The sequence below is a fragment of the Mizuhopecten yessoensis genome, unplaced genomic scaffold (genome assembly GCF_002113885.1).
Source record: "Mizuhopecten yessoensis strain PY_sf001 unplaced genomic scaffold, ASM211388v2 scaffold9987, whole genome shotgun sequence".
NCBI lineage: Eukaryota > Metazoa > Mollusca > Bivalvia > Pectinida > Pectinidae > Mizuhopecten > Mizuhopecten yessoensis.
In genome coordinates, this window is record NW_018408322.1 from 1587958 (window position 1) to 1615015 (window position 27058).

Here is a 27058-nt window from a genome sequence, read left to right on the forward strand (position 1 = left end):
TACAGAATTGAGTGCCCTCGACCCAAGAGTGTTCCCGACCAAATGTAGTAAAAATCTACTGGGTTGTTCAGGACTAGTGTTTTAAAGGAAAAGTTGACGGACGGACGGACGGACGACGGACGCTTCGCCATGGCATAAGCTCACTTTTCCGTCGGGCAGGTGCGCTTATAACGGACGTTTTATATTTGAAAAAAATAATTTCTGAATCCAATAACACGATGTTTATGAATAATGCCCCCACTTTAAATGTTGTTCTTCCAAGTAAAGACATAAACGAGCAGACATTTACTGATAAATATAAACTTTAGTAATTGTAGTTAATATTTTGGCACTAACCATTTATGACTGAAACGAAAATAAGATACAGTTGTGGGATTGCAAAAAAAACGTTCCCTTCATCTAATTCATTCCTTATGTATTATCTAAACATCTGCTATTAAGCCAATTCGAGAAATATCCTGGCGTTTTAAAATATTTCAGTTGCCCCCTTCCTGACTGGTTAAAGGAGAGCAAAACAATCTGTATAGCACTACATGTTATCATAAAATTCCACTACTGTAAGGTCTTGCGCGGAATAGGGGAATTTCTATATTATGTGCTGCTTAGAGGATATCAAAAATCCTCAAATTGATTTGCTTCCCCAAATGCAACACTTCCGACCTTTATTTATGAAAGTTTTTTTTTGTCTCTATTTTATTTATATCTTTTTCCTTTCGGCGGTGTCAACCCGGGGGGCATCCGACCTCCTATAACCGTAGAGGTTGCAAGAACATTAAAGCTCGAACAAATTACAAAAAGAACAAAACACCGTTCTACACGTTAGACAGAACATCAACACTTCATGCTTTGGTAAGTGCTAATTTAGTGGATATGTGGTTGATATTAAATATCGTTGCAACAGCTTAAGTCATAAGAAGACGCAAAGACGTTCATAAACAAAGGGTAGAGCAGACAGAATTGACAATATACAGATTCCAAGTTTTGCCATTGGGGCAGCAGATCAATAAGCAGAATACACAATAGAAATCCAAAGATTATGCAGGTGGTCTTTTAGTAGTCGTCTTTTACGACAGGTGGACGGAGATTAGCAGGCAAACCCCTCCCTGAACCTACTGGGGTAGGTAAGTGGCGTGTATTATGTTTGAGACTGGAAAAGGACACCAAGATATAAAAATGTACATTCCAACATACGCCAGAGGTTGGCTATGAATAGTGGAATTGATTACTTGTATTTGATATATATTTCAAACTAAGTCAAGAATTATATGAAATGCAGACGGTCCCTAGAGCAAATTATTAATTATATTGTCATTGATGATACTAGAGACGACTTGCATATTGAATCTCTATCGACTTTTCAGACAAAAAGGGATGACTATTATGTCTGATGTAACATTTATTCCGCAGTGATTGGTCAAAAGAAACCAAGTGATTTGCCCAGGACACTGCAACACTCGTGTATTAATCGCATACTTTTTATTAGGTTAAATACATGTATTTGCCTTGTTTGAGGGTAACATGAATATGTATCTCTTCAATAGGAATTATTACTCAAGGTAAAAACCTAAAGGGTTAACATAATCATCCAAGAAAATCCTCATCTTAAGAAAACCACAAAATAATACAGGTTCTCATAAAAAATAATGAATAAGAAGAAATTCAAAACAATTCAACAAATTTACACATTCTTTTACAGCTTTTATATGAATAACAAGGGAGGGGTCCGTTTGTTTTTGTTATTCCGATAAGAGTTAAACATCAGCTGTTTCATCAACAAAAACGTTCATGCACTAGGCAGCTACTGGAAATCACTTTGCTATTCTTTTTTATATATTTACCATCGAAAGGAATTTTATTTTGTTTATTCTATATAAAATATACATATACACGTTTTAGTTTTATGCACACACAAACACACACACACATATATATATAATAGTCATTGACATAAAATGAAAAAGACAATAAGAACGATGTCGCAAAGACAAAAATTGAAAGGTGACTCAATGGAGGAGACGCGAAGACTAAACACGACGTAACGAACCTACATAGATTTCGGAAGAGAAACAGCTGGCTCCGAACGGGTTCTGCATCTAATTAGGAACCACATATGGAAGTGAACTTTAGTTTTTGAAGATACAAAATTGTAAATGAGGTCATTTAGTGATGACTACTTTTGTTTTCGTTTTACGGCCCATCGACAATTGCAAGTCACTTAGGGTCATAGCGCACTGTTAAAAACTTTCACAAAGATGTATACTTCAGGCTAAATAAAGACAAGTTGAAAAATGTAAAAGGTGTAAAAATTCACCAGTAGCAACCGAATGGGTTATCAACTATATTATATCTTATTGTCAATTGAGTCTACTTAGAAAGATTAATTTAAAACACACACAAGTGATGGCAACACCTTCAAAAGAAATGGTAATGGATGCAGTATGATTTAATGAATTACACTGCATCATTAGTTGATATATCCTTTTAGGACTCATTGGTGATGCTTAGTGGACCAACAGGGGCTAATCCAAATTGGCTTAACTACTTTTAAAACAGAAGGTGAGGAGCAAAACAACCCTTCATTTATAAAGTTCAAATTTAGAGGTGTGCTTTTCAATATAAAGTCGGTTACTCGTTTGTTTAAAATCAGCTCGCTGAATCATAAAATGTTTGACTGTAAATGGTTGATCACATGCATGACAATAAGGTTGGTCATCCTTACGTAAAATGTAACCATGTGTGATGTAGTTTTACGCAGTCACGAAAGGACCACTTCTTCTATGCCCTACTTAATGCACATAAACCCACATTGGGTTGAATTGCAAAAAAAATGTATTGTTAATTTCTTCAGTCCTTTGACTTATTCTGGAAATACCGGGTATCTAAAACATGATCAGGGGGCAATCATAATCCTAAAATCCTGTTAATGCGAATGGCAACTGCAAAGTTTCCTAAACTTGGTTTGACGCCAGATCGAAAACGTTTGGAAAATAGGTAACTTGCCAATAGGACGAATATAAAAAACAATGGGACAGGCTCTTATATAGCATATAAACTACGGCGTGTGAAGCTGTTAAGAATTTGAAGGCGTAGATATTATTTCAGTGGAACGTTAAGGATCGTGAAATTGAAATGTATGATATATGTTTGCATCTTCGATCGCCTACTGTATTTGGGTTCAGCATGAAGATTGATGAAATACAGTTCGTACGTACGATTTAAGAGTCGTACGGGTTACATCAGAGTTTATATATAAAGTTGGGACGAGTGAATAGTTTCGAGATGTTCTATAGATTTTAGCAGAAACAAACCTTGTTGCACATACTGTATTCATATTATTTTTTCTTCTTTAATTTGCTTGTTTTCATGTCCCCCGAGAACACAAACACGGTTTAAAATAAGTTTGTTTTTGGTATTTTGTGCCTCTCTCAAATAACTTTTTCACGCTGTAATGTTTTACTCGGATATACCTTCCACATTCACACTAGCGAGGGTGAATGGGCTGCTCCTCCCCCCATTTCCAAAATCCAAGACAAAACAAAATCGTTTCTACTGTAAATTACTAACATATGCCTGATTTGAATGGGTTGCGGTATGAGCTGCACCTCGTTGTTAGTTCTGTGTCCAGGGTACTGGTATTTCAGCGAAAAGGCACTTTCAAGCTTCAGTTTTTTCGATATCTTTATTACCAAAACAACCTTTCTGAATTTGCTTTTTTCTTCATATACATTTTATCTCTTTATATTGCCACGTCTTTATACCGCTCCCAGGAAGGTGACGTCGAAATGTGACGGATGAACATGAACGGAATACTAATGCTATACATTTGATATGGGACAAACTAAATTTTCTGTATGTTCCTGCTGTAAATACTACTCAGTTAAATGTCTATTAACCGCTCCTACAGTATTGCCTGTTTTCCTCAAAGGTTATGATTGTTATTATTGTAATTAACGATGATTGATTCATAACAAATATTTGGAATGCTGTCCTGTACTTTCAAGCTGGATTGTTTTATCATTTTTAATTTGACAAAGAGAGTGCAAGTATTGTAATAAGTGCAGTTAATGCTTCAATCAATGTCAGAAACGTGTTTGAAAACTACAATCTGGAGTTTCCCTGGGGACAAATATTCTATATGGAAATGTCAGTCGCTCTTATCTAGGAAGAATATATATATATGCAACAACACAGCTAAGATATTTTACGGACAAGTGTTAAGACAGGAATTTAAACCGTGATGTATTTATTGCAGAAACGCCCGACGTAGAAGTAACGTACCCTGTAGATTCCGGACATCGCCAGACCATACAATAAATATTGCACCCTAGCAGACGAGACACATAAACAAGAGTTAGTTTAAAGCATGCCATCGATCGCGATTTAGCATGGATGTGTGGATGTAATGTCACTCCTGGTCTATATCAAACCGCCAATAGACGAAGCTCAGCCAAAACAACCGCTAAACAAATTTACTACCAATCCAGGAAGTAACACACCAGTGTTAAGCCATTGAAATTCCTTTTGTATTTAATTGAGTACACTTCATTGAAATACTCAATAGCATCTTCCTAGTTTCATATTCAACTGTGTTTTAAAAGGAGATATGTAAACATGGTGGCATTATTTAAAAGTTATTCAAAGTCCTCTAGGAAATAAGGAATCAGACAAACTTGATTCCAAAAGCTATCTCAGACTAATAAAATAGAAGTTTCATCAATCTTAAGTAGAAATAGACCAGCTTTTGAATCGTTGTTTATATACTTTAGAAGGTCAGGCAATTATTTAAGTCATTTCTTGACTGGAGGAATTTTATGGGCGAAATCATATCAGTTAAACTATAATGGAATAAGAAGATTTCTATATGAGGAGGTATTTGTATAATGCAACAGTAATTTTCAATGTTAATGCTCCCCAGCGATGCTCAAAAATGAATGTTCACGTAAAAGAAACGGTCATAACTTAGTTTTACTATTATTATCATTATCAGGTTTATCGTTCTATTAATAGCTAAGGACAACTAATGAAATGCTACTATGTGTGTAATGTATGCTGTCATTGTGTTATGTAATCTTAGCTAGATGAGATATTCAATTATATTATCAATCAATGTAATTTTTTTGAAGATCCTATCCATCCACCCTTTTACTTGTTTTCTGTCAACTTCTAACTACCTTTTATTTAATAACGCCTTGCTTGGCAACACCTCACTTTTGGCTTTAATGTTGATCGTTCGTCCAGGTAAGGAAGGCAATGGGTTCTGTCCCCAAGCCGGGACATACCAAAGGCCTTAAAAATGGCAGTTGTTATTCCCTGCTTAACGTTCAGTATTTAGGGAAATGACAACAGCTGGTTCACCCATTGTCAGTATATTGTGACCGGGCGGAATGCTGTGCTGGGTTCCTTCGGCATGGTATTTCAGTGAGATAGGACTATAAAGTCGGCATCAGATCTGCGCTATCACAAAAAGCCAAGCACCCCAACATACCATGTCTCCTGCATACACACACGCAAACACGTATACACTACACACATAGAGGCAAGCCTTAAATTACCTTAGCTGTTAAAAGGACGTTAAACAAAATTAGAGCTGAACCAAACCTTGTTGTCAAAGCATATTTGACACAAATATTATAATGTTTTACGACGTTAACCAACATTACAATAATTTGGCAATCATTATATCGTTTGAAGTCACAGTCAGCCCGTTGTCATTATAATGTAACCGGATGGAATCAAGTGTTGGGTGCCTTGGTATTTCTGTCAGGTTACCCTCTAAATTCGGCATCACATGCATACTATCGCAAAGAGGCAAATACACAAGCACACCTGCATAAATTAAAAACGGAGCAAAGTCCTTAAATGATATTAGCTGTAAGCTAAACGCTAAACCTTTGATAAAACAACTTCAAAGAAAAAACGCTGAAATAAGTTTCTTTCTCATCTATACATGGAGTGTCGGCCATAATTGAAAACATATTTACTATCTTGAATCATTACTTACCGACGTATTTTCATTACTTTTAGGGGACATATCGAAGATATGGTGCCTTGTTTGGTACAGAAAAAGTCTGAGTCACATAAGCTTTTTCATGGTGTTTTCAATGTTTCTATTCTTTGTCTGTTCTTGTAATTGTCATTTCGTATGGCAGCTTCAATGAAGTCGCTGTGTGCAATTGTTTTGTATAATTCTTTAGCAAACATATCTTCATATTACAAAATTTATCAACGCATGACAAAACCCGTCAAATCATAGATCATGCAATGTGTATCCCTGCGTTCGTACGTTAGCAAGATCAACAAATTTTCCATTCATGTATTGAACTTTCGAAAGAGTTTGTGTTGGTTTAGAGCGATTCGAGACAAATATTGTGATATGTTCTTTACAAGCAATTTTTCAAGAATTATTTTTAGTTTTTCTGTACCATCGAATAATGAAATAAAACTAAATGTTATAATAAGATCCAACCATTTCGTTATTTTCATTTTTAAAGTTTAAACCTATTTCCTTCAGTGTTTTTAGTGTTATACGTTGTAGAAGGGTTATTTTTTATTGTTGCCTGGCCCGATGTGACTTTACTGCTGCTTAAAAACTCAGAAAGTAAACATAGTACTTCTGTAATATTTTAATGCAAATAAGAAAAAAACAATTTTTACAACGTTAAGTAAAATCTGATACTTCTTTTTGTCAGCTTAGGATAATATGCAAGCTTTAAAATGTGATTTTGTAAATGAGAAAATATTTCTTGTTTATCAGCAATTAAGACTATGTTATGCAATGCAAAAAAAAAGATTATTTTATGGTGCAAATATGCTAAATGGAGTTTTCATTTTTACGTTTAAGGAGCATGCAGGTACAGTAACTAGTCATCCTACGTGATTTAATGGGGAACGTAAGATCTCACCTATACATTTTGGTATTAGATACTGTATATTAAAAATAGATCGCACTGCATCATACTTCTAGAACTCATCGTTGATGCTTGGACCAAAAAGGTTAAGCAACAAATTGTTCTAAATAACTTTTGAAATAGACAGAGTGGTAAAAAAACACCTTTCTTATTTGAAAATTAGAAATAGGAGGAGTAGAGGGTAATTTCAAATCAATGATGAGTACAATGTGTACACAATTTTATCATGTCCCGCGTCAGTTAAGAACAACTCCAATCAGGGATCAGGGAGAGGGAAAGAAAACAACAGCATCCATTCTTTTCAAAATAATTGCGATTATGTAGACATTCTCCTTCAATACTCGCTTTCTGTTTGGCCATATTTACAGCTAAGGTGGTATTCGATGATGACAGAAAGGAAAGACAGTACTTTTCAGTACGGCAAATCAGGAGGCCTACATATTCAATACGAAGAAACGAAATTTGTTCACATTCGTAATGCATAGACTGAGGAAAGAAATGATTGGACCCAGTAGTGTAAAAAATGTCACGGAAAAGGTCAGTTCGGCTGGACACCAGACCGCAGTAGCTGTTTGTTAGCTTTAACCGGGCTTGGTGAAATATTCCAACAAATGCTAATAAGAAACAAAGGCAACTTTAAAAGCATTTTTTCTTTTTTTTAAACTTTTCCCACAACTCTTTCGCAGTGAAAAAGATATCGGATATTATTAATATTTTTGAATTTTTCCTAACGACTGGTGAACTCCAACCAAGCTTTGTGGGAGTATGACCAAACAGACATGACACACACCAGACCCTGCCAGGTACATGTCGAACACAACCAAATCGCAATTGTAGAATTGTTGTCTCTCACTTGTGTATGAGTGTTTATGAAAACAGATATCAGCGGTCGGGTCGTAAGGTGTTTGTTATAAAATAGAACAGCATACCACAGTATCAACACACAAATACAACGTCGGTTTAAACAAACAAAACTAAGAAGACGTTAACATAATCGAAGTATCCTCGTGCGTACATGCATGGCATACACCATATCTATTCTATCCCGAACCTACAAGATGTAAGAGAAATGAACGTTCCGATAGTTACTTTGCAATACTAATGAATTGAAATGGACATATAACTTTTAAACACCACATTATTACACGGAATGCCAGATTTGCAGATCTTATCGCCACTAATCCTAGACAGTTTACAATATATGCTTTTAAATGTCTATTTTTGTACATGTAGATTCCTATAAGCTAGCTATCGGCGACTTTTTGGTACCATTTTATAAACACTAAGCTAATATATTGAATTGTATCGAACGCGATGGTCACATAATACATTTATAGGTCGAGAACAGAGGTCTAAACATTGACCAGTTTTATATATAAGGCAATTTAATATAAAGCTTTTAAGAGAATGGCTCCCAACAGGAAGCTCGGCCCTTTTGGGTCTGTCAGTGTCAACAAGAACGGATGTTTAATGGAATCCATCATAATATACTTCAAAGAGAGAAGGGCATCACAGAATAAAATAGAATCAGAGCGGCAAGCAGCCCTACACATACCAGAGAACAATGGTGGACATCTGTTATTGTCCTAGTGGTTGTATCACGACAACTCTTCATTAACCTTTATTGAATATGGCATTTGTAATCTACATTTATTCCGCCAAGAATGGTAATTATCCGGATATATTGTTCGTATTCCGTGTCATCCTTTTAGTGTTATTAATCCTGATTACAAGAGTGTATTGCCGCAAGTGTTACATGTATATGCAGTGATTTCACAGAATTTCAGCTGTACATGTATGCAAACCATTTACCAGGTCTACCAGATGTGACTCTACTGTTTGAATCAGGATTAGGAGCCAGTAGATAAGCTTAATAAGATTTATATTAAATATACATGTGTAATTACATTGTAAATCAGACGGCTACAAGCCTCACATTCACCTGTCAGTTCTGAGTAAACAAATAAGACCGAGATTGAATATAATTACAAAGTAACCAATATCCAAATGTCGTTCTCTAAAATATATGTGTTAAATTTGTGAAGATAAATAATAATAATAATAATAACTCGAGGTTCTTATATACCGCTTTATCACAACATAGTTAGTAGGTCGTCTCAAAGCGGTTCACAAATTATTAGCAGTGGTTATAGGGTCTTTGCAACCAGACAATACCTTTCTCAACTCCCTGGGAAGTATACAGCCGGAGCTGCCATTTCGGTGCTAACAGCTAGCATTCAACAATTATAGGACTGCCCAACCACGTACTCATTTACAGCTGAGTAGACTGGAACAAGCGGAGTAAAGTATCTTGCTCAAAGATAAACCACAGTGCCGTTCCGTGACACGAACCCGAAGATAAAAAAAATTCGCATTGAAACGTTTGCATTGGAATTAATTTCAGTTATATTGTGTCGACATTGGTTGGCCAAGTGATTAAGGCGTCTGAAATTCTGCTTCCACTAGGCCTCCATCACTGGGTCGCGGTTTCGAGACCTACGTAGGGCAGTCGCCAGGTACTGGCCGTAGGTGGGACGTTTTTCTCCGGGAACTCCAGCTTCCCTCCACCACTAAACCTGGCACGCCCTTAAATGACCATAGCTGTTAATAGGACGTAAACACAAACAAACAAAAGTGATATTGTTAGTCTGAATATTTTGAAAACATCTGATGATAGATACAAACTGTACAGTAATTTTCATACAAAATACATACACACAACTTGATACAGCAGGTTGCCAACACAGCAGGCCGTCAACATAGTTCGGGAAATACCAAAACATAGGGGAAAACATTCACCAAAAGATGTCTTTCAATTAAACACATATAAATATTTAAAATTATACACGTGTCCTCTTGCAAACACTTATCTTATGAAAACCAAACTCTTACAGAACCCACACAGTAATATCTTTTGGCCTCCTTTGAATAGGCATGGGGCTATGTGCACACTGTACATCGTTTCTGTACAAATGTATGAAGTTTAGGTCAAAATTGCGACAATTGCACTCATACCTCTGAGTTCTGTCTCCGTTATCGGAAGAAGAAGAAGAAGAAGAAGATCTGTCACTAGTGACTATGCTTCACATTTTGATAGGGTGCAGTTTCCGTTTAGTATTTGAAGTTTCGAAAGTGTTCATTATTACATATAAATTATTGTTAGGCCTGATATGACTTGAACGGGTATGGTCATATCATATATCTTATTAAATGATATATCGATATGATATGAACACATCATTATCTTTTTACCTACTTATATGCTATTGAATCATGACGACACAGATTAAAACAAATTGTGTTAAGACATTCTGAACTTGATGCTGCGAGTATTTCTTTTTTAAAATTTTATTTTTGGTATTTTCAAGTAGATCTGCTTGAGATGTTTTGTATGGTTTTATGTTTCATACTAGGGATAACTATCTGCTTTTAATTATAAACTCTTAGAACTCATTAACGTCACAAAGTAACACATATTTCTTGACTATCATTCATCATGAAATGATATGAACAACCTGGTTCGGCCATCCCTTTGAATCATTCTCCAAGAAAAATACAACAAATTCAATATTGATCGTTTTTCTCATCAATGAATGAACAATTTTTTAATCGCAATATTCATGATCGGCAACAGTATCAAAGTAATTACCTCTCTCTATGAAAGGCTTTACGTGAAACAATGATATTTGTCACATTTTAGTGCGACAATCTTGCAATAGTTTAGTAAATAAACTAATTATGGGAGTTTTTCTGCGTAAGTTACTTGGTTAACAGTGTTGAACATACATAAAAACACCGAAATGAAGCATTAAGTAGGTCAACATCTCTGGTCGATACATATAATGAAATAAAATATTCATTTATAAACGCACTTTATTAATGTATCTAGTAGGTCGGTTCCTCGTTTGGGTCGGTGATTACAGTAAATACATCCAATCGAAAAAACGGTTGCCACATAACACCACCTCCATTAAATGTTTTACTAATATAAATCAATGCATCACAACGCTATACTAGAGCATTGGATATATTGGAACGCTACATAGAGCAATGCGTGGTATCGGAGAGATCACAGCCGAGAAGCGCCATGTGTGCATAATCGCTTTCCCATCTTCCGCAAGTACCTAGTCCCAGGAGATGAACGAATAGGCCAGTAGACAGATATCAAATAAAATCATCTCCATCTATTGGGGGTAACAACATCCGTGAACACACCGCCAGAGGACTAAAGTCACATAGGAGAAAAGGTTATGCTATGTTACATTATCAACAATAGTTATTTCACATAATTTTATCGTATGGTCGTTAAAACTGCTAATATGTCAAAAGATTAGGAAATACACGGAAGGCGAATGCTTTCAGAATATAGCCTGTCTTCATTCACCTTTCTACGATAACATGAAATATGCAGGCAAATGTACCCTTTCTCACCCTTGCTTCTCTGGTTGCCATACTTATCTACAGTTTTGAGTGATATTAAATTAACAGGAAAACCTTTACAACTACCACTCAATACATTTTATGGAGAAATTCCCCTCTCCGTCCTCAAGGATTGGGAGAATGAATAGGCCTGCTATACCCCGCTGCATGGTGCAATAGCTTTGAGGCAACTAGTGTGAGCCCCCTTCCTATTCATGGATTTTCTTCTGTCTAACGGGAATTGGAGAAACTAAATGATAGTTGCTGGCCCCCTTTGAAACATTTGGGATAGATATGTTTCCAATCAATATTTCCTTACTTGTACATGTAACTGTTTACAATTACCCCTCTCCCCCCTCCCCATTTGTCTCCATGTATCACACCTAAGCAGATACAAGCAATGACACCGACATTGGTACATTTTGTATTTTCGGAAATAAATATTCAACATTCATTAACCGATATTAAGGTCTTAATCATCACTGTAAAATATATATTGGCTAAATCAAATCAAAATTCCTGTTAATTGAATTCGTCTTTTCATTCGAAACTGCTAAATTCAAAGTCGCGAACATGGATCAATTATTTCGTTTAGAAACTCTGACCTGTTGTAGAATCCTGCAAAACTAACACAGACAGGCAACAATGTCCTTACTGTTCGAATCGAAATTGCTTAAACACAACATGCATAAAACCATACACAAATGAAATCAGCTTTCTCAAAATAACGTAATAAAATTCCGAACTAGAATTCAAGTTATATATGAGAAAATCCGATATCGCAAGCCTTGGCCTGATTATTCATTGATTCCAGAGGTAGAAATTAATTCTCTAAATAAAACAATTAAATTTTGCATTGAAATTTTAGTGGAATATTACATAATATGATAGAGCGATTCTTTCTCTAAATAATTGTTTGCAAAAACCGAAGATGAATTATGTTTGCCTGTTGCAAAAATAATAGGCTAAAGTGCTTCAAAATACTCGCCTCTGTGTTGCATAAGAAAGTGAAAGCAACCCAACAAAGAGAACGAAACAACAACGTAAAATGCAAACCTGCGACGGAAACATCTCGGGTAAAATTGATTAACTACGTTAGAAATGGGTGAACCACCGGAAACACATGCGAGTCCTTTATTGCTCTTTGTTTTTGTAACGTTCGTGCATATGCATGAGATTCACACTGCCGAGCGGGGGCATGACTGAGGATATTGATTCCAGGGGGACCTCAGATAATTAGTTCCAAGACCCTGGACATACGTCTTAGGGGTAAACACAAATTGGTCAAATTGCTATCAGTGGCGTTACCTTATTACCCAAATTAGTAGTTCGTATAAACTGAGTTAGAACGGTAAAGACGAATTAGGAAAAGGACATGTCGCGACATGGATTGTGGACCCGAGATCGAAGTATCTGTAGGCTGCAAACAATACTATATAAAGCGAATCTTTTGCCTTTTTTAACATATGATATCAGCAGGTCCTTGATTCAAGGACGCATTGAAAATGTAGTTAGATCACGGATAGAAATACCTTAAGCATGTGCTGTATAAACAATGCGACATGCTTAACATTGGCAGGCTCTCTATTTCCTGCCTAAATATACGACGTCGGATGGAGGTAAAACACATGATAATGAAATGCTTCATTACGGTTAAATTATTGTTTAACTATGTAAGTAACGACACTCTTCTTGTTGAATGCACATGTTTGTACATTTTCGGTTTGGTTTGGTTTTATAGGGTATAACGTCCTATTATCAGCTAAGGTCATAGCATTATATGTGTAGTTGTTAATACATACATGTATATAGCAATAAATGATTTTAGGAATTTTGAAAATGCCATTTCTTTTATTGATTGAGCTTTTAAGAGAAATGAGCGAGGAAGTAGCACAGGTCAGCTGAACTGGATGCCGTTCTTTGGTGCCTTCGGCTCGGTGTTTCTGTTAGGTAGCAGTCTACAGTTGTTATCAGATCCGCGCCTTCGGAGGAAGGCAAATACAACAGCATACGAGCACAGAAACAAACGCATACATGACACACAAAACGTCCTTAAAACACTTAAGCTATTGATAGGACGCAAATCCAAGTGCAGCAAAACCATACCAAATTTAGCACATCTCAAAAAATTTATAAACTTTATTTGAAGATTACTTGATTAACGCATACATGACAGAAACGTTCCCCATGATCCGACACTAATCTTATACAACTATTTTCGAATACTTTGTTCTGTAGATAATTCAAAAAAGCTGCTACTGTATGAACTAAAGGTACACAACAATGTCACTTCAAAATGAAACAAGCGAGGAGAAAATGCATGGCTAGACCTGGTTTCGAGCCCGTTATCATCGACCCTACAGACAGACGCTCTAACCAACGTAACTATATAGTCTCTGGCGATCGACCCAGTCAAGTTCCGATATATAATGTATATTTGATGAAAGAATAACAGAAAAATTGACGAAGATTGTATGATACGTAACACGTTTTCAGTGCATGTTGATATAAATAATCGCTATCTATGATAAAAAGCGGAGTATAAACGTCAACGTTTATGCAAGCATTTTACCACAAAGACCTGTCTCTGAGGAATGTCATATTCTTATTGTATCGTGAAAATGATAGCATCAGTAACAAATACTTAGATAAGACCAGAGACAGTCAGAACGTCTTGGATATCCTGAATAGTCCAACAGTACATCTAATCTGAAGAAACAGATGTGTACCGAACGACCCATGATAAGACTTGCTTCAAAGTACCCTATAAATTGTTAACTAAACGACAAATCCTCAGGACATTGACGATTCAATAACAGCTTAACAGATGCAGTTTAAGACCACCAGAAGTACTCCTAATATTGTACAGTAAAATTGATACTATGTGTTAATCACAAGGAATCATGTTTGGATAGATTTCAGAAGTCAGCTTGATGTACGGTTAGAGACTAATAAAGGGAAGCACACATTAAGCACCAGATAAATAGGTTATAGAATGTTCAAAACTGTCCCCTGATTACAATTACTCAGTTCTTGTTCACTCATTTAAACATACACTAACGTGTACTTAGTGTCAACATGTTTCAGGCAAAAGTAGCATTATTATCAGCATGTTCAAATAAATATAAAGAGATGTTTTCTATCCTATCATTGAATGTGATGATTTCAAACAAATACGTGACAGATTTTATAATGTACCCTCTATGAAACGTTAATTTGATAAAGTTTCTTTGCAATCAATCTATGATTATTAACATTCAATTAATATGTATAATAAGATATGATATGTTTTATAAACAATTCGTTTGCTATTGATATGTTTTGACATCTTTACACATTTTAACCTTTTGTTTCTAGTTTTTATGTATTCAGGTTTTTGTGAATGTCGTTTTTTTACATGGTTGTTTGGTCCTAAATGACTAAGATTGTCGATGGGCCGTAAAACAATACAAAATAACAAATAACAAATATCTTGGCCTGGGACCGATTTATTTTAGACGTCACAACCCATAAAAAACCCTTCAATGATATTAAACATGAAATGTTGCCTCGTCTTTTTCTGATGTTGTTTTGTTTGATATTACGCTTTATTTTTTAATTTATCATACGGATAGCGAGTAGGCGGGAAATGGATGTAATCATGTCTATCCAGTCACGATTCAGTAACATCCCTATACTAGCTTCACTTTTGATGGATTCATTTATCCATCTTCTAAGCTTAACTACATGTTCTTTTACCAGTGTCTTTTATTCGGGGGACATAACAGAAACCAAAAATGATCTGTTGACCTCAAGGTAATACGTCAAAGCTTGTCTTTCCGCCCTCCATGCTCTTTCACATCGGCGATGTCTCCCTCAGGATCAATCATCGTATACCAATAGCTGTCGCGAGAATGTGAAACCCAATACTAACAAACAACTTAAACCCCACGCCATGTGAATAGGAATGGAGTATGCAGCAAGAACTCGCTTTTTTAATACCTTTTATAGATATACTCGAATTCACATGAACACACTAACGCTTAGTTCACTAATTGAATAGCGATTATGGTTTCAAATTATATCAAATTCGATAAAATTGTTTTTTTACCAAAACATTAAACATATGTAGTATGCTTTTGTTTGCAGTGTAATTTAACAATGTCTCTGTATTTGACATTAGAGCCTGAGCACAAATGGCATATATGTAGTTATTCATCACGCTAGTACCATGCTATCGGTATATTTACATTCTAAACATTTAGCTATCAGTAATTTTGGTAAAAGCGTTCTCCTATTATAAACGCATTTCATGTGTGTATCGCTCAATGAAATGATGTTGACGGAACGGCACTCCAACAAACATATATCACTTCAGCAATTGATTCAAAGCTATTCATTGTTATTTGAAGTTGACTTCCAAGCAATACATTGACAAATATAACAAATGGGAATGATACAAAAACATGACATCGCCTACATTCATATTGTTATGCATACATCACGTATACTGAACAGGCGCCGCAAAAATATATAACCAACTACGTAACCTTTAAATTAACCTGAGAATGCCCTTTAGCCAACTGATATACCAATTTATTAAACAAAATATTTATCAAAACATATGGCGGAAATATTTGTTGACAGACCTTATATTTGAAAATTTTGCAATCATACTAGTTGTTATGCAACAATTGACTCAAGTACAGATTTATGAATAGTCAACATTTACAAATAGTGAATTTAGTATAGGTAGGTTTACTATTCTAAAAACGGACTTTTCGTAGGCTGTAAATATGGAAAAAATACCATAGTCTGCAGTTTGTCAGCTGACGTTGCTACATGGTATTCATACACAGTATGATCGAAGTGTAATACATGTAATAATACCATTCATGCTACACACTATTATTTGTATGCGATGCCAAAGTACATCAGCATGGCACGACCCACATCGACCAATATCAGGATACTGCTCGACCACATATGTAAACATAGAACTTTAGTTTCAATTGTAAGATTGGTGCTTCTTTGGGACAAGTTGTTATCAAGAAATTTGTGTAAGCAAACCGCGATGATTAATTCGATAAATCGTATACCATAACTTCGATAAAAATCAACAATAAGGATAAGTATTACTCCGCCCGTTCTCAGTATAATGTGAATACCATACTACCATGGCAATGGTATGACATTTGAATGAAATTGGAATTCAACCTGGCCTCCGTCTTCATATCACTTATCACTAATAAGGGAACCTGTTTTGGGAGTCTAATATATAACGTCAGGTACAAAATCGTACAAGACTATGCTGTATACATTGCTATTGTAGGTCACTACCATTTGAGTGATAAGGCAATTCAACGTTATTAACAAAATTGAAAATTTCTGATAAAATAGATCTTAAAATGTCGAAACCACAAATACAACGCTTCTGACTAATAGATTTGTTCTTAACCTTAAAGGTATGCCAGAGAAATAAGATGCGTAAATGCCCAGACTCAGTAATGAATTGTTTTATCCCAACCCTTAAACAGATTTCGGCAAAAAGATACTGTTTCCTATAACAAGTGTTTAGCTTAAATACGACGTTGTGTAGGAATATTTACTTATTTAATTGGTGCTTTTGTGTCGAAACATACGGTGCGAAGGCTTCGTTTTCGGGGATTGACAAAGACGTTACTCACAGTTAATTCTGTAGAGCAATCAGTAAAATGTGGGGGATAATTCTTTGGATCAGTTATTAAGACATACACCATACAAGAATGTGACTTGCGTGTCATCAACCGGTGCTGATAGAGGCATTTTCAGAACAAACAAGACTTACCAATGAACATTACGTTACGCGCCTCACCTACATACGCTTAGTCAATCAGCTGAAGCCTGCTAAAACCGCTTCCCTTGGGGATAGCATTACTGTTTTAAATACGGGATTGCTCAACTATGTCAAAAACGTAGGCATTCGTAATCGTTTTTAACAACTAGAAGGACTATATACTGTACATGAATTACGAGCTTGGACGTTTACAAATAATATAAAGTAGCCAAAATTGTTGGAGAGAGAAACAAAGATAAGATTAACACAAACACTGGTATTTGCACCTTTAAAATTTGGTAATAGACACAGTATTCCAAAAAAGTAATTACGGTGCATCATATGGTCTAACCAACTGTTGAAACAGAAGGTGAGGTTCGCAAAACTTATCAATTTTAAAATTTAAAATTTATAAAGTGTTCAAATTATGGACAATGTGACTACTCAAAAGTGATATCTTTGGCCATCAAAGCTACGGCGAACCTCAAGAACTGGAAATCCAACATAAATCAATTTTCCTTCAATTTGAGAGATGATTGTGACCTGAATACTTGTACCGGAAGTGATTAGATGTAATGGCAATACCGTTTGGTGGTAAAATGTCAATAAAAAATAACTTTAATTTAAGACGACAACAAAAGATAATGTTACACAAAATATAGAAGAAAAACCCCGATTCATTCACACAAAATAAGATGATCCGGTAAGGTAAGCATTACCAACAAAACCAAGAAAAGCTTTGGAAAGTCGACTACTAAATACAGGATGAACAAGTCTGTAATTATGATAATTGAAAATGTCATATGAATGCTTTACTAAGATACTTACGGAGGACTAGCTATGTACTTTTTGTATACATCAGACACGTCGTAGTCTTGTTATATTGACCTTACATTGGCGTAAACATTAGTACATTAACATTTTGTGTACTCATCAATAGCATATATCAGTGTAATTCTTAGGAGACAATGAAGAAATCGAAATTAATTTAATGCTATGATTGCAACACTTTGGATATATATTTCTTTCATTCATTGTGGTGGTGTCTCCATAGGCACCAGTCTTCATAAGACCTTAGGTGCTTAATGGACCAACCAATCCAGTAGTGTCCGTTTAAGATTTCACCAATTAAATGTTTTCACAATTTCATTTCTTCTTTACCTTATGCAGTGACGGATACCAGATAACGCTTTAGCATTTCAACAGCTGATACGTTTATTCTTATAAGTTTTGGTTATCTAGCTACCATTAATCATTATTTTCATGATCTTTTGACATCCTGTATTGACAAGTATTTCGGTAATCCAGCGCGTTAACAATCTAGTCGTTTGTGCCAGGAACGAAGATGCTGGATTATCAAGGCTCCGCTGTACATCAATTCAATATGTACAACTTAAAAGATATCTGTCTCCACAAAGTTTCGTGTTAGATTACTATCTGTACAGCTTGTTAGGATAAACTTACAAGCATGAACGAGACGCTGTGCGTGTGTCGTTGTGATTTGATCTTTATAACAAACCTTTGATAGGTTTGATCCGTAAGTGCAATCTAATTTGATGATTTGCTGCATAGTCCATGACTCCATTTTGTTTGCTGTTTGTTTTATAACATCAAGTAATTAACAAGGATATAAAGTATAAAACACGGGTTTGTTTAGGGTAAATAAACATTTAAAGTTTTTAGATATTGAAAGCATGTTTAAAAGCCATTGTATTTCAATTTCTAAGTTGCAATAAACACTCCAACACATTTCGATTTTATCCTTATTTTACATATAGTTAAGAAAATATATTCTAAAACAATTGTATGAGGGAGTTAATTAATTGTATATCTGATCCAATAAAACGACTGTATCATTGACTATGACGAATGATGACGTCGATAGCACAAAAATAGAAATTCAACACATCATCCTATTTTAATCATTTTGGGCTTATCATCAGTCGTGTCACAGTTGCTATTATACTAACAAAATGGCGGCATGTTTACTAATTGATATCGTTGTCAGGAGATAAATGGAGTTGAACGCGAGGATGACTTGTGTATATAATTCCCGTGACGATCTACATTTGTTCGCGTTCTCGTCGTCACGGTAATGGTAAGCCTCGTGCACGCGGCTACAGCACACCTACGATGTGCTTCTGTAACACCCGACAAATCCTCAGGGATGTTCGCTTTTTCAACCACGGTACGCCATACTGGAATCGTTGGATTATGAAGATACCGCTTTATCATTAATTCTTTTGCTTCGTCACATTTTTCAACAATTCGACAGAAATAAACCTATGTTATATTGGAATGTTGGCAGTTATCAGCAATTTTGCAGTCTTGGAGTAAACTTTGTTGCTAGTGGCAATGACGAAATGCAACACTTCGATCTGTCATTCACTCCTACAACAATTATCCACTGAATTACAAATGCATTGAATATAACAAAGATCAGCTTCAATGCATAGCCTGTCAAGAACCATATACATAACAATACTTATTATTAGATCGCCTAAAAGAATTTTTGAAAATAATATAAAAACAGATTGTTTTTTTTTAAACGGTAAATATCTCAACAATTCTAACCTACATGTACCTATAAACTGCTGATCTGTTAAAAATATGTTTAAAAAATGTAACTAAGAATAGACTTCCTTGAACATGTTTTATCGAATTTATCAAGGCCCTAGTGACCTCTTCTGTGGTGATGGGCAGATAAGAATCCCACAATAATCATATTACTAATTCCGTGCTACAGATAGGTCTTACCTATTGTGTTTAACCTTTATTGCTTGTGTTTAAAGCCTGCCACCAGGAACAGTATAGATATTTCCCACTGACCGTCGTTAGCATTGCAACACCCGTCACTCGGAAACACTCAACCCTGTTTGCTCTTTTCGCTAATGTCAATATTTTTTTCTGTTTGATTAGAGTACGTCCTTCAAGTAAAATCAATGTGTTTGACGAGATCACAAGCACATACCTTAATGTAAAATAACGACGCACTCCGTCATACGGATTGATTGTTATATCTTACTTCAGTTGACTATAGCATGTCACACATTCAGTCAAGAGTCACTGCTCGTGTACTTTTATAATGGTTAATATTAAATGTTAAACATATCTGTCGTTGGATTCAAAGATAGAACCATCACATCATGATATTAATAGATACAATTGTTTTAATTGTGAAATGTTTTTTTTGTTTTTTTTATTAAAGTGTGTTTAAGCTTGATCTGTACGAGTCATTGATTAACACAGTATACTAGTATGGATATAGACTGTATCGAGGCCGTTACACTTAATTTAGTGTGCTATATGAACAATATAGACCTATCAATAATATAAAGCCGTGGATCCATCCACTAACTTACTTTCCCATTATATGTATGCACATATATCTACATAAAACATAAAAGATTAAGTGTTTCATTTTTGATTTGTTATCCATTCTACATTTTTCGGCATTGACTATGACACGCGTTATGATACAATACTAAAAGTTTTCCTTACACCTACTTAAACAAACTATAGAGGATAATGTTGTGTACGTTTATTTTACCAACCTACTTCCTATATGACTATAAACATTGCGCTTCATTGCACAGGGCAAAAACGTTCATGCTAACTTTGTCCAAATATTTATTTATACTTTTCCCTATGACGTTATACAACGTAAAATGTCAAAGGAGAATAACGCCTCATTTCGGATTGATTTTACAGAGAAGTCTTCACTGTAACCTTACATTACTAGATTGATAAACGCACCTTTCGAAACAAGTGATCCTGGACTAAATAACTTACTATATCTATTTCGTGTTTCATTATTTGAAAAAAACCTTAATCCTTTAGTTTTGGACAACTTAAGTTACCGGATTTAAGAGGTTCAAAGTGAAATAAAAACAATTTTCATAACTCGTTCAAATAAACATTAAAAAAAACAACTAAACCATACCAATTCAATACACCAAATACAGATACCGAGACAACATCAGGAGTTGAAGTAATGCAAGCACAAAAGGCCAGACATCATCCCCTACTTGAAAAGAGGCAAAGTCTGGCAATCTCTAGAGAATAAAATCATTGTGAACCACTAGTGACAGCCGAAATGACGTGATTATATATCACATATTTGTTCGAAACAGACAAGAACATATTAAGCGACATTCACTGAATATGTATAAAGGTAGATAGTATTTTGTATATGATACCCCATTTGTATATTTTCCCTTTTCCTATATTATTTCATGCGTTACATAAAACCACGTGTTTGACATTGTATTAGTCTACTTATCTACTGAACTCCTGAGTTAACGATTTTAATATGTGATGCTACTATCAAGCGTAACTATGCTATACGAACCTATGCATTCATTTGTGAACGCTATCAATATCAAAATTCATTTTTTTCCGTCAGTGAAATTCACTAGATCTGTATGTAAGTTTACTATCATATTTAAGTACATCATTGCTAGTATTATCTTCCATTTAAGCATTTTAACGTGTTCGTTTACTACTGAAAGGTTATGCATGAAAATTCTCGTTTAAATATATTTTGTCTATGATACTACATAGTCTCCTCTTAGAGGAACGTGAATATTTATAATTTTTGTACTTACGGTCAGCGTAGATAGTGACCAGTCCAGTCACGATGTAATACCCTACATACGATGCCCAGCCCATGATTCTCCGCAGTAACGTCGTCCACAAGAATTCACAAGCACGTTTAACCACAGCACGTGTATATCAGTAATCACTGTAGAAGGAAATCATTGGTATGGAAGAAATTATTTCAATACCAAATGATTCCTTAAGGCAATGATGAGGAAAGTTCTGTTCAAAATAAATATCTTTTGAAATAGAGGGGGCGGAGCTTCCCAAAGGACCGCTCTGATTAGTTGATAATCTATCAACGCGTGCACCGTGCGCGTGCCTTTCTGTCCGCTGATTTAAAATGTATACTAAACGTTCTTTCTTTGCCTCCGATACTTTCCACGCCGTCAGGAGATTATCAGATTTAGCGGCATTTACCAGATGTATTGCTATTAAGCTTACCGTACTCCTATACAACTCTGTGAGAAAGATCGGACATCGATCGAAAGCGGTGGACAAAAGCACTTTTCATATCAACCAAGGATATACACAGCCCACTCTACTGTAGCTATGATAATTTACCTCCTTTCCTCAATAATAGACTGTCCAAATTTAATACTGTGCGTCGCTGAACAGGCGCTCTTAGCCAGAACAGAATACTAGAAGGTCGACAGAGTCTTATTTAACTGTTACATAAACAATAAAATGTTCTTACTTACAAATGTTCCCGATCACCAAAATTAATTAAATCCTTTGAACGGAGAGACAAAAACTATCATCGATTACGCAGACGAATGATTCCGGAACTGTTAAAACTCCAAAGCGAATTATAGAAACACACAACCAGTATCACTAACACTGGTCTAATGTGTTTGCAGTGAGCACTGGCATTTGAGATGGTACATATTTAATCACTGAACTCCTGTGGTAAGGCAAGGTGTGCTAGCAATACACGTGGAACTTGAGTATGCTGACTTGTTGACATACACAGAAAATCAATTCGTCAACAGCTGCTCTGTTTTCATATTCAGTATCAATAACTTGAAACAAGCAGGTGAGAATTTTGAATCAGTGAACTGCTTCTAAAGTTACCAAGAACACTCAACGATATATTCGGATTGTTTTTAAGTCGAACTAAAAGCAACAAATTAAATTTAAAAGTGTATGTCCAAAATTGCTACGAACAATATCATTTTACAGTAATTTCGTAAGTTACATGAATTTTCACAGTATCTATGAAAATATTTCTTTTCGACTAGGCCCATCACTGTAGCATGTGGTAGTAGTTGCCGTGTGCCGAGTAAATAGACAAAAGCCGACTCAGAGGTGATATATATATATATATATATATATATATATGCACACGGCCTCCGAGGATGACTTAATACTGTGTATACGCTATATGGTGACACGCTGGTCTGTTATTGTGTAGCAGTGGCATCAGTCCTCTCTGTTCTAATCCGCTGTGGGTGACAAACCCTTTAGGTCAGGCTGACAGATTAACCCGTTTAACAGAATCGCACCTGCTACCTTATACTCGACGTAATGTCTTCTCCGATAATTGATTACATCTCGCACCTATAGTACAGCGTTGAACACATACATTGTTCACTGTGGGGGTTAACAAGATCACATATGCAGTTCACATGGAGCGCCTGACAATGGTATCATGAATGAAGCACATTGATACTGCAACATGGGAAAGCATATCGTGTAAATGTCATGGACAAAATAAATTGATACATTGAAATTGGAATGTTTGAGATTCCATATGATGACAGATTGATCGAAAGGAAAACGGATTTTAATTTAGCAGCATATTGTGGTACGGATTTGCATTGTGATGGTTGACGAGTAACATTTTAATTATTACCATTCCTTGATGATGTATGCCTAACATCGACTTTTCAACTGACACGCTCTACCTGAGATGGGTATGAAACCATTCTCGGTGTATTTTCCCCATCTCTCACCAATCGATAAACAAGCTTATAGTGGCAGTAAAAGCTGCTTCTTGTTGATGTATTCGATTCACATGTGATTGGTGAAGAGACTCTCAGCATCATAAGCCTACCATGCTCGTTAGCAAGTTTTGTCATCATTCACTCAGCGACATCAATCTGCCGGTCTGTATCTGTAAACACAAACGCTGATGCCTCATTAAACCATGAGAATGGCAGCAGTGAATAAGCATTGTGTTCCGGGGTTGGGGCGGAACATTGTCAGACAGTGTATAACCGAAGTCTTCGATAAGTGCGTGGACAGTATGATGAATATGGTACTATAACACGAGTGATTTAGCTCGGATTTCTAATAGACAATGACGTAAACTGGGAATGTAAATTATGATGTATGACATTTTATAGATTATAATTATGTATCAACAGGTATGAACAAGCTTATAGTGAAGAAGATAATTGGGTATTTATTTACTTCAACAATACAATTTAAAAGTGTCGTTTAATGGTCAGGTCATGTTAGAATTAAAGAGGTAAATTATCATTAACATGTTGAAAAATAATTTATAAGTTAAAATAAGTTTCATAGATATTTGAATCTACAAAAACACACAAGAGAATACAGAATTGTCAACAAAACCATAATTCCAACTGAAAAATTAACAAACTAGGGCAAAAGAAAAGATTGACATGGAAGCACCTGAAAATCTGCAAGGAGAAAAACGAATCTTTAAGGAAAACATGTGAATGTATAAAGTGCGAAGCTCTCGATGAACGTTTGTAAACCGACAGCTAAAATGTAAGAGAAAATAGCACGTGCTAAATGAAATAAAAAGTAACAATATCTGCCTTACAAAGTATTACACATAAAAACTTCAGAATATTTTCAAAAGGCAATTGTCCGTGTCAATATGAATTGAAATATCCGGTCATGTCGGATTTAGTGGACACGAATCAGTTCAGGATGACAAACCACAGCAAGATAGGGTACCTAACTATGATTCCAAACCTTCATTGACATTGTTTTCAAACCAATTTGAAAGATATATTGACTAAATATATATATATATTTGTTTTAAGCAATTGCTGTGCTTTAAATATTATTGTTCATATTTTATTGTTGCCGTAAATGAAATAGTTTGTATCTCCCGTATTTTTTATTGTTGGTAAGATCATAAAGTTATGCATTTGTCGAAGTATTGTGACGTCACAATTAAGCTTGTATTGTTGTTGACGTCATGGATTTATGTTTATGCCTTCTGTGACGTCATAATGACTTTGCATTTTTGATGACGTCATACTTTCTTGTGTAAACAACTATGACCTCACAATGCCTGTTTTCAAAATAAACATATATATATATATATATATAATACGTTTAATTCAATTCAACCTAACGAATATCCTTTGCAACCAATAGGGCATACCCCAGGGTGGAAATTTGTCTTCTGGAAACTGCACATTGGTTATTTATTAAATGTATACAACGTCACATGCGTACATTTTACAAAATAACGATCAACTTATTCTCTACATTTCATTCAACCGAGTACATGCGCTGAATTTAAAAAAGCGATTGATACACTTTTACTGTACTTAATTAATATATATACATTGCCATTTATATATGATTCCTTGAATAACTAGTTTGGAATCTGTCTTTTTTGTTACATGCCAAAATCCCCAAAGTGTTAATGTAGATGTTATGCCGTACTAAACGTTCATCATTAAGGGTAATGACAGCAACCAGTTCACCAGTTGTTAGTATAATGTGACCGGACGGAATGTGTGCTGTGTGCCTTCGGCATGGTATTTCAGTGATATAGCACTATAAAGTCGGCATTAGATCCGCGCTATCATAAGGAGGCAAATACAAAACAATCCCTCCCTCGGACACACATACACACATGCACGCTTACACAATACACAGGGGGCACGTCCTTATATGGTCTAAGCTGTTGATATGACGTTAAACAAAATAATGGAGGCACGGTAGTCTAGTGGTAGGACGCCGGGCTCGTGACCAAAGGGAGCGGTGTTGTATCTTTGAGCAAGATACTTTACTCCGCTTGTTCCAGTCTTCTCTTTCCTTTTGACGATGATTTCCTAGGTACCCACCTATCTATGACCTCCAACACTGCAGGTGGGGAATCGGGAAAATAATACACCTGCGGTTACCCACTGTATGTTTCGTAGGACACGACTAATGTGGGAACCCCCTGCAGAAAGATTTAACTACCTTTTATTCCCTAGCGCCTTGCTTGGCAACACCTCGCTTTTGGCCTTAATGTTGAGCGTTCGCCCATGTGAGGAAGCTGTGGTGGGTGCCTTTGGCAAGATAGCACTATACAGTCGGCATCAGATTCGCGCTTTCACAAGGAGGCAAGCAAAACAACACATCCTGTCTCCTGCATACACACACGCAAGCATGCATACACTAGACACACTACACACACGGTGAACGTCCTTACATGACATTAACTGGTAATACAGATGTAGGACGGTAAACAAAATTAAACCAAACCTATGACGTCTAACCATAAACAAACAAACTATATGGTTTGTTGTTGATCTCTTTGCATCTACTATCTTTTAGTTTAAATTTAAGTTTTTTTCAACACCTCTTCTGACAGTGTTGTTTTGCCCTCTATGACTTAAATTGTCGACGGGTCGTAAAACAACAAGACAAAACCATGATCGAAATTATGTTCTAGTGTTGTTTACATGGTTTAATTTCCCATCATCAGTAAGTTCATGTAAGGAATTTAATGTCTGTATGTACATGCATGCTGCAGGTACGATTCATATTTTTGTGTGTTGGCCTCCTTCCATTAGCGGAGATCGGATGCCGACTTTATATTGCTACCTATAGGACATTAGTCGTCGATAGGTCGTAAAACGATACCAAAAAAAGACGGGAAGTCTTATATAACTACTTAAGTCGAAATGAGGGTACAAGTGAGAATATCAAATAACGAACCTAACGACCTAGCTGCACTAGAGGAAACTTGTGAAATGATCACACGGAGAATGTATATGATTATTGGCCTCATATAGAACATTAAGAGATGTCGATGTACATTTGCACAACACTTAGTGTTTGCCGTTAGCATTGTATATACAAATTACATAATCCTCGAAAAACACGACATAACGACAACATTGTCTCTCATAAACACTATATGTTTCTCCGTTCCTGAAGCATTAACACCATTTTCCCCATTTTTTAGTTTGTTCATGCTTAACGGCTGCTCGTCTCAAGAAGGTCATTCCCGGCATACATTTGTAAAGCGTCTGACAGAAACTCAAAAGAAAATCACACACATCAAACGCCACTGAAATTCTTGAATTGGTAAAAGCTGTGAAGCTTATCAATATATACATGCAAGAGTACTGAA

The 27058-nt window shown here is 35.7% G+C and overlaps 1 protein-coding gene across 1 annotated transcript in view; it reads right to left on the bottom strand.

Moving 5' to 3' along the window:
* Positions 1–21792, bottom strand: part of LOC110459266 (putative carbonic anhydrase-like protein 1) — a 109697-nt gene extending 87905 nt beyond the window's left edge. The window contains exon 1 of the mRNA XM_021511444.1: positions 21729–21792. Within this exon, the coding sequence (XP_021367119.1) occupies positions 21729–21792 (64 nt within the window). The remainder of the gene's footprint in view (positions 1–21728) is intronic.
* Positions 21793–27058: the final 5266 nt, after the last annotated feature.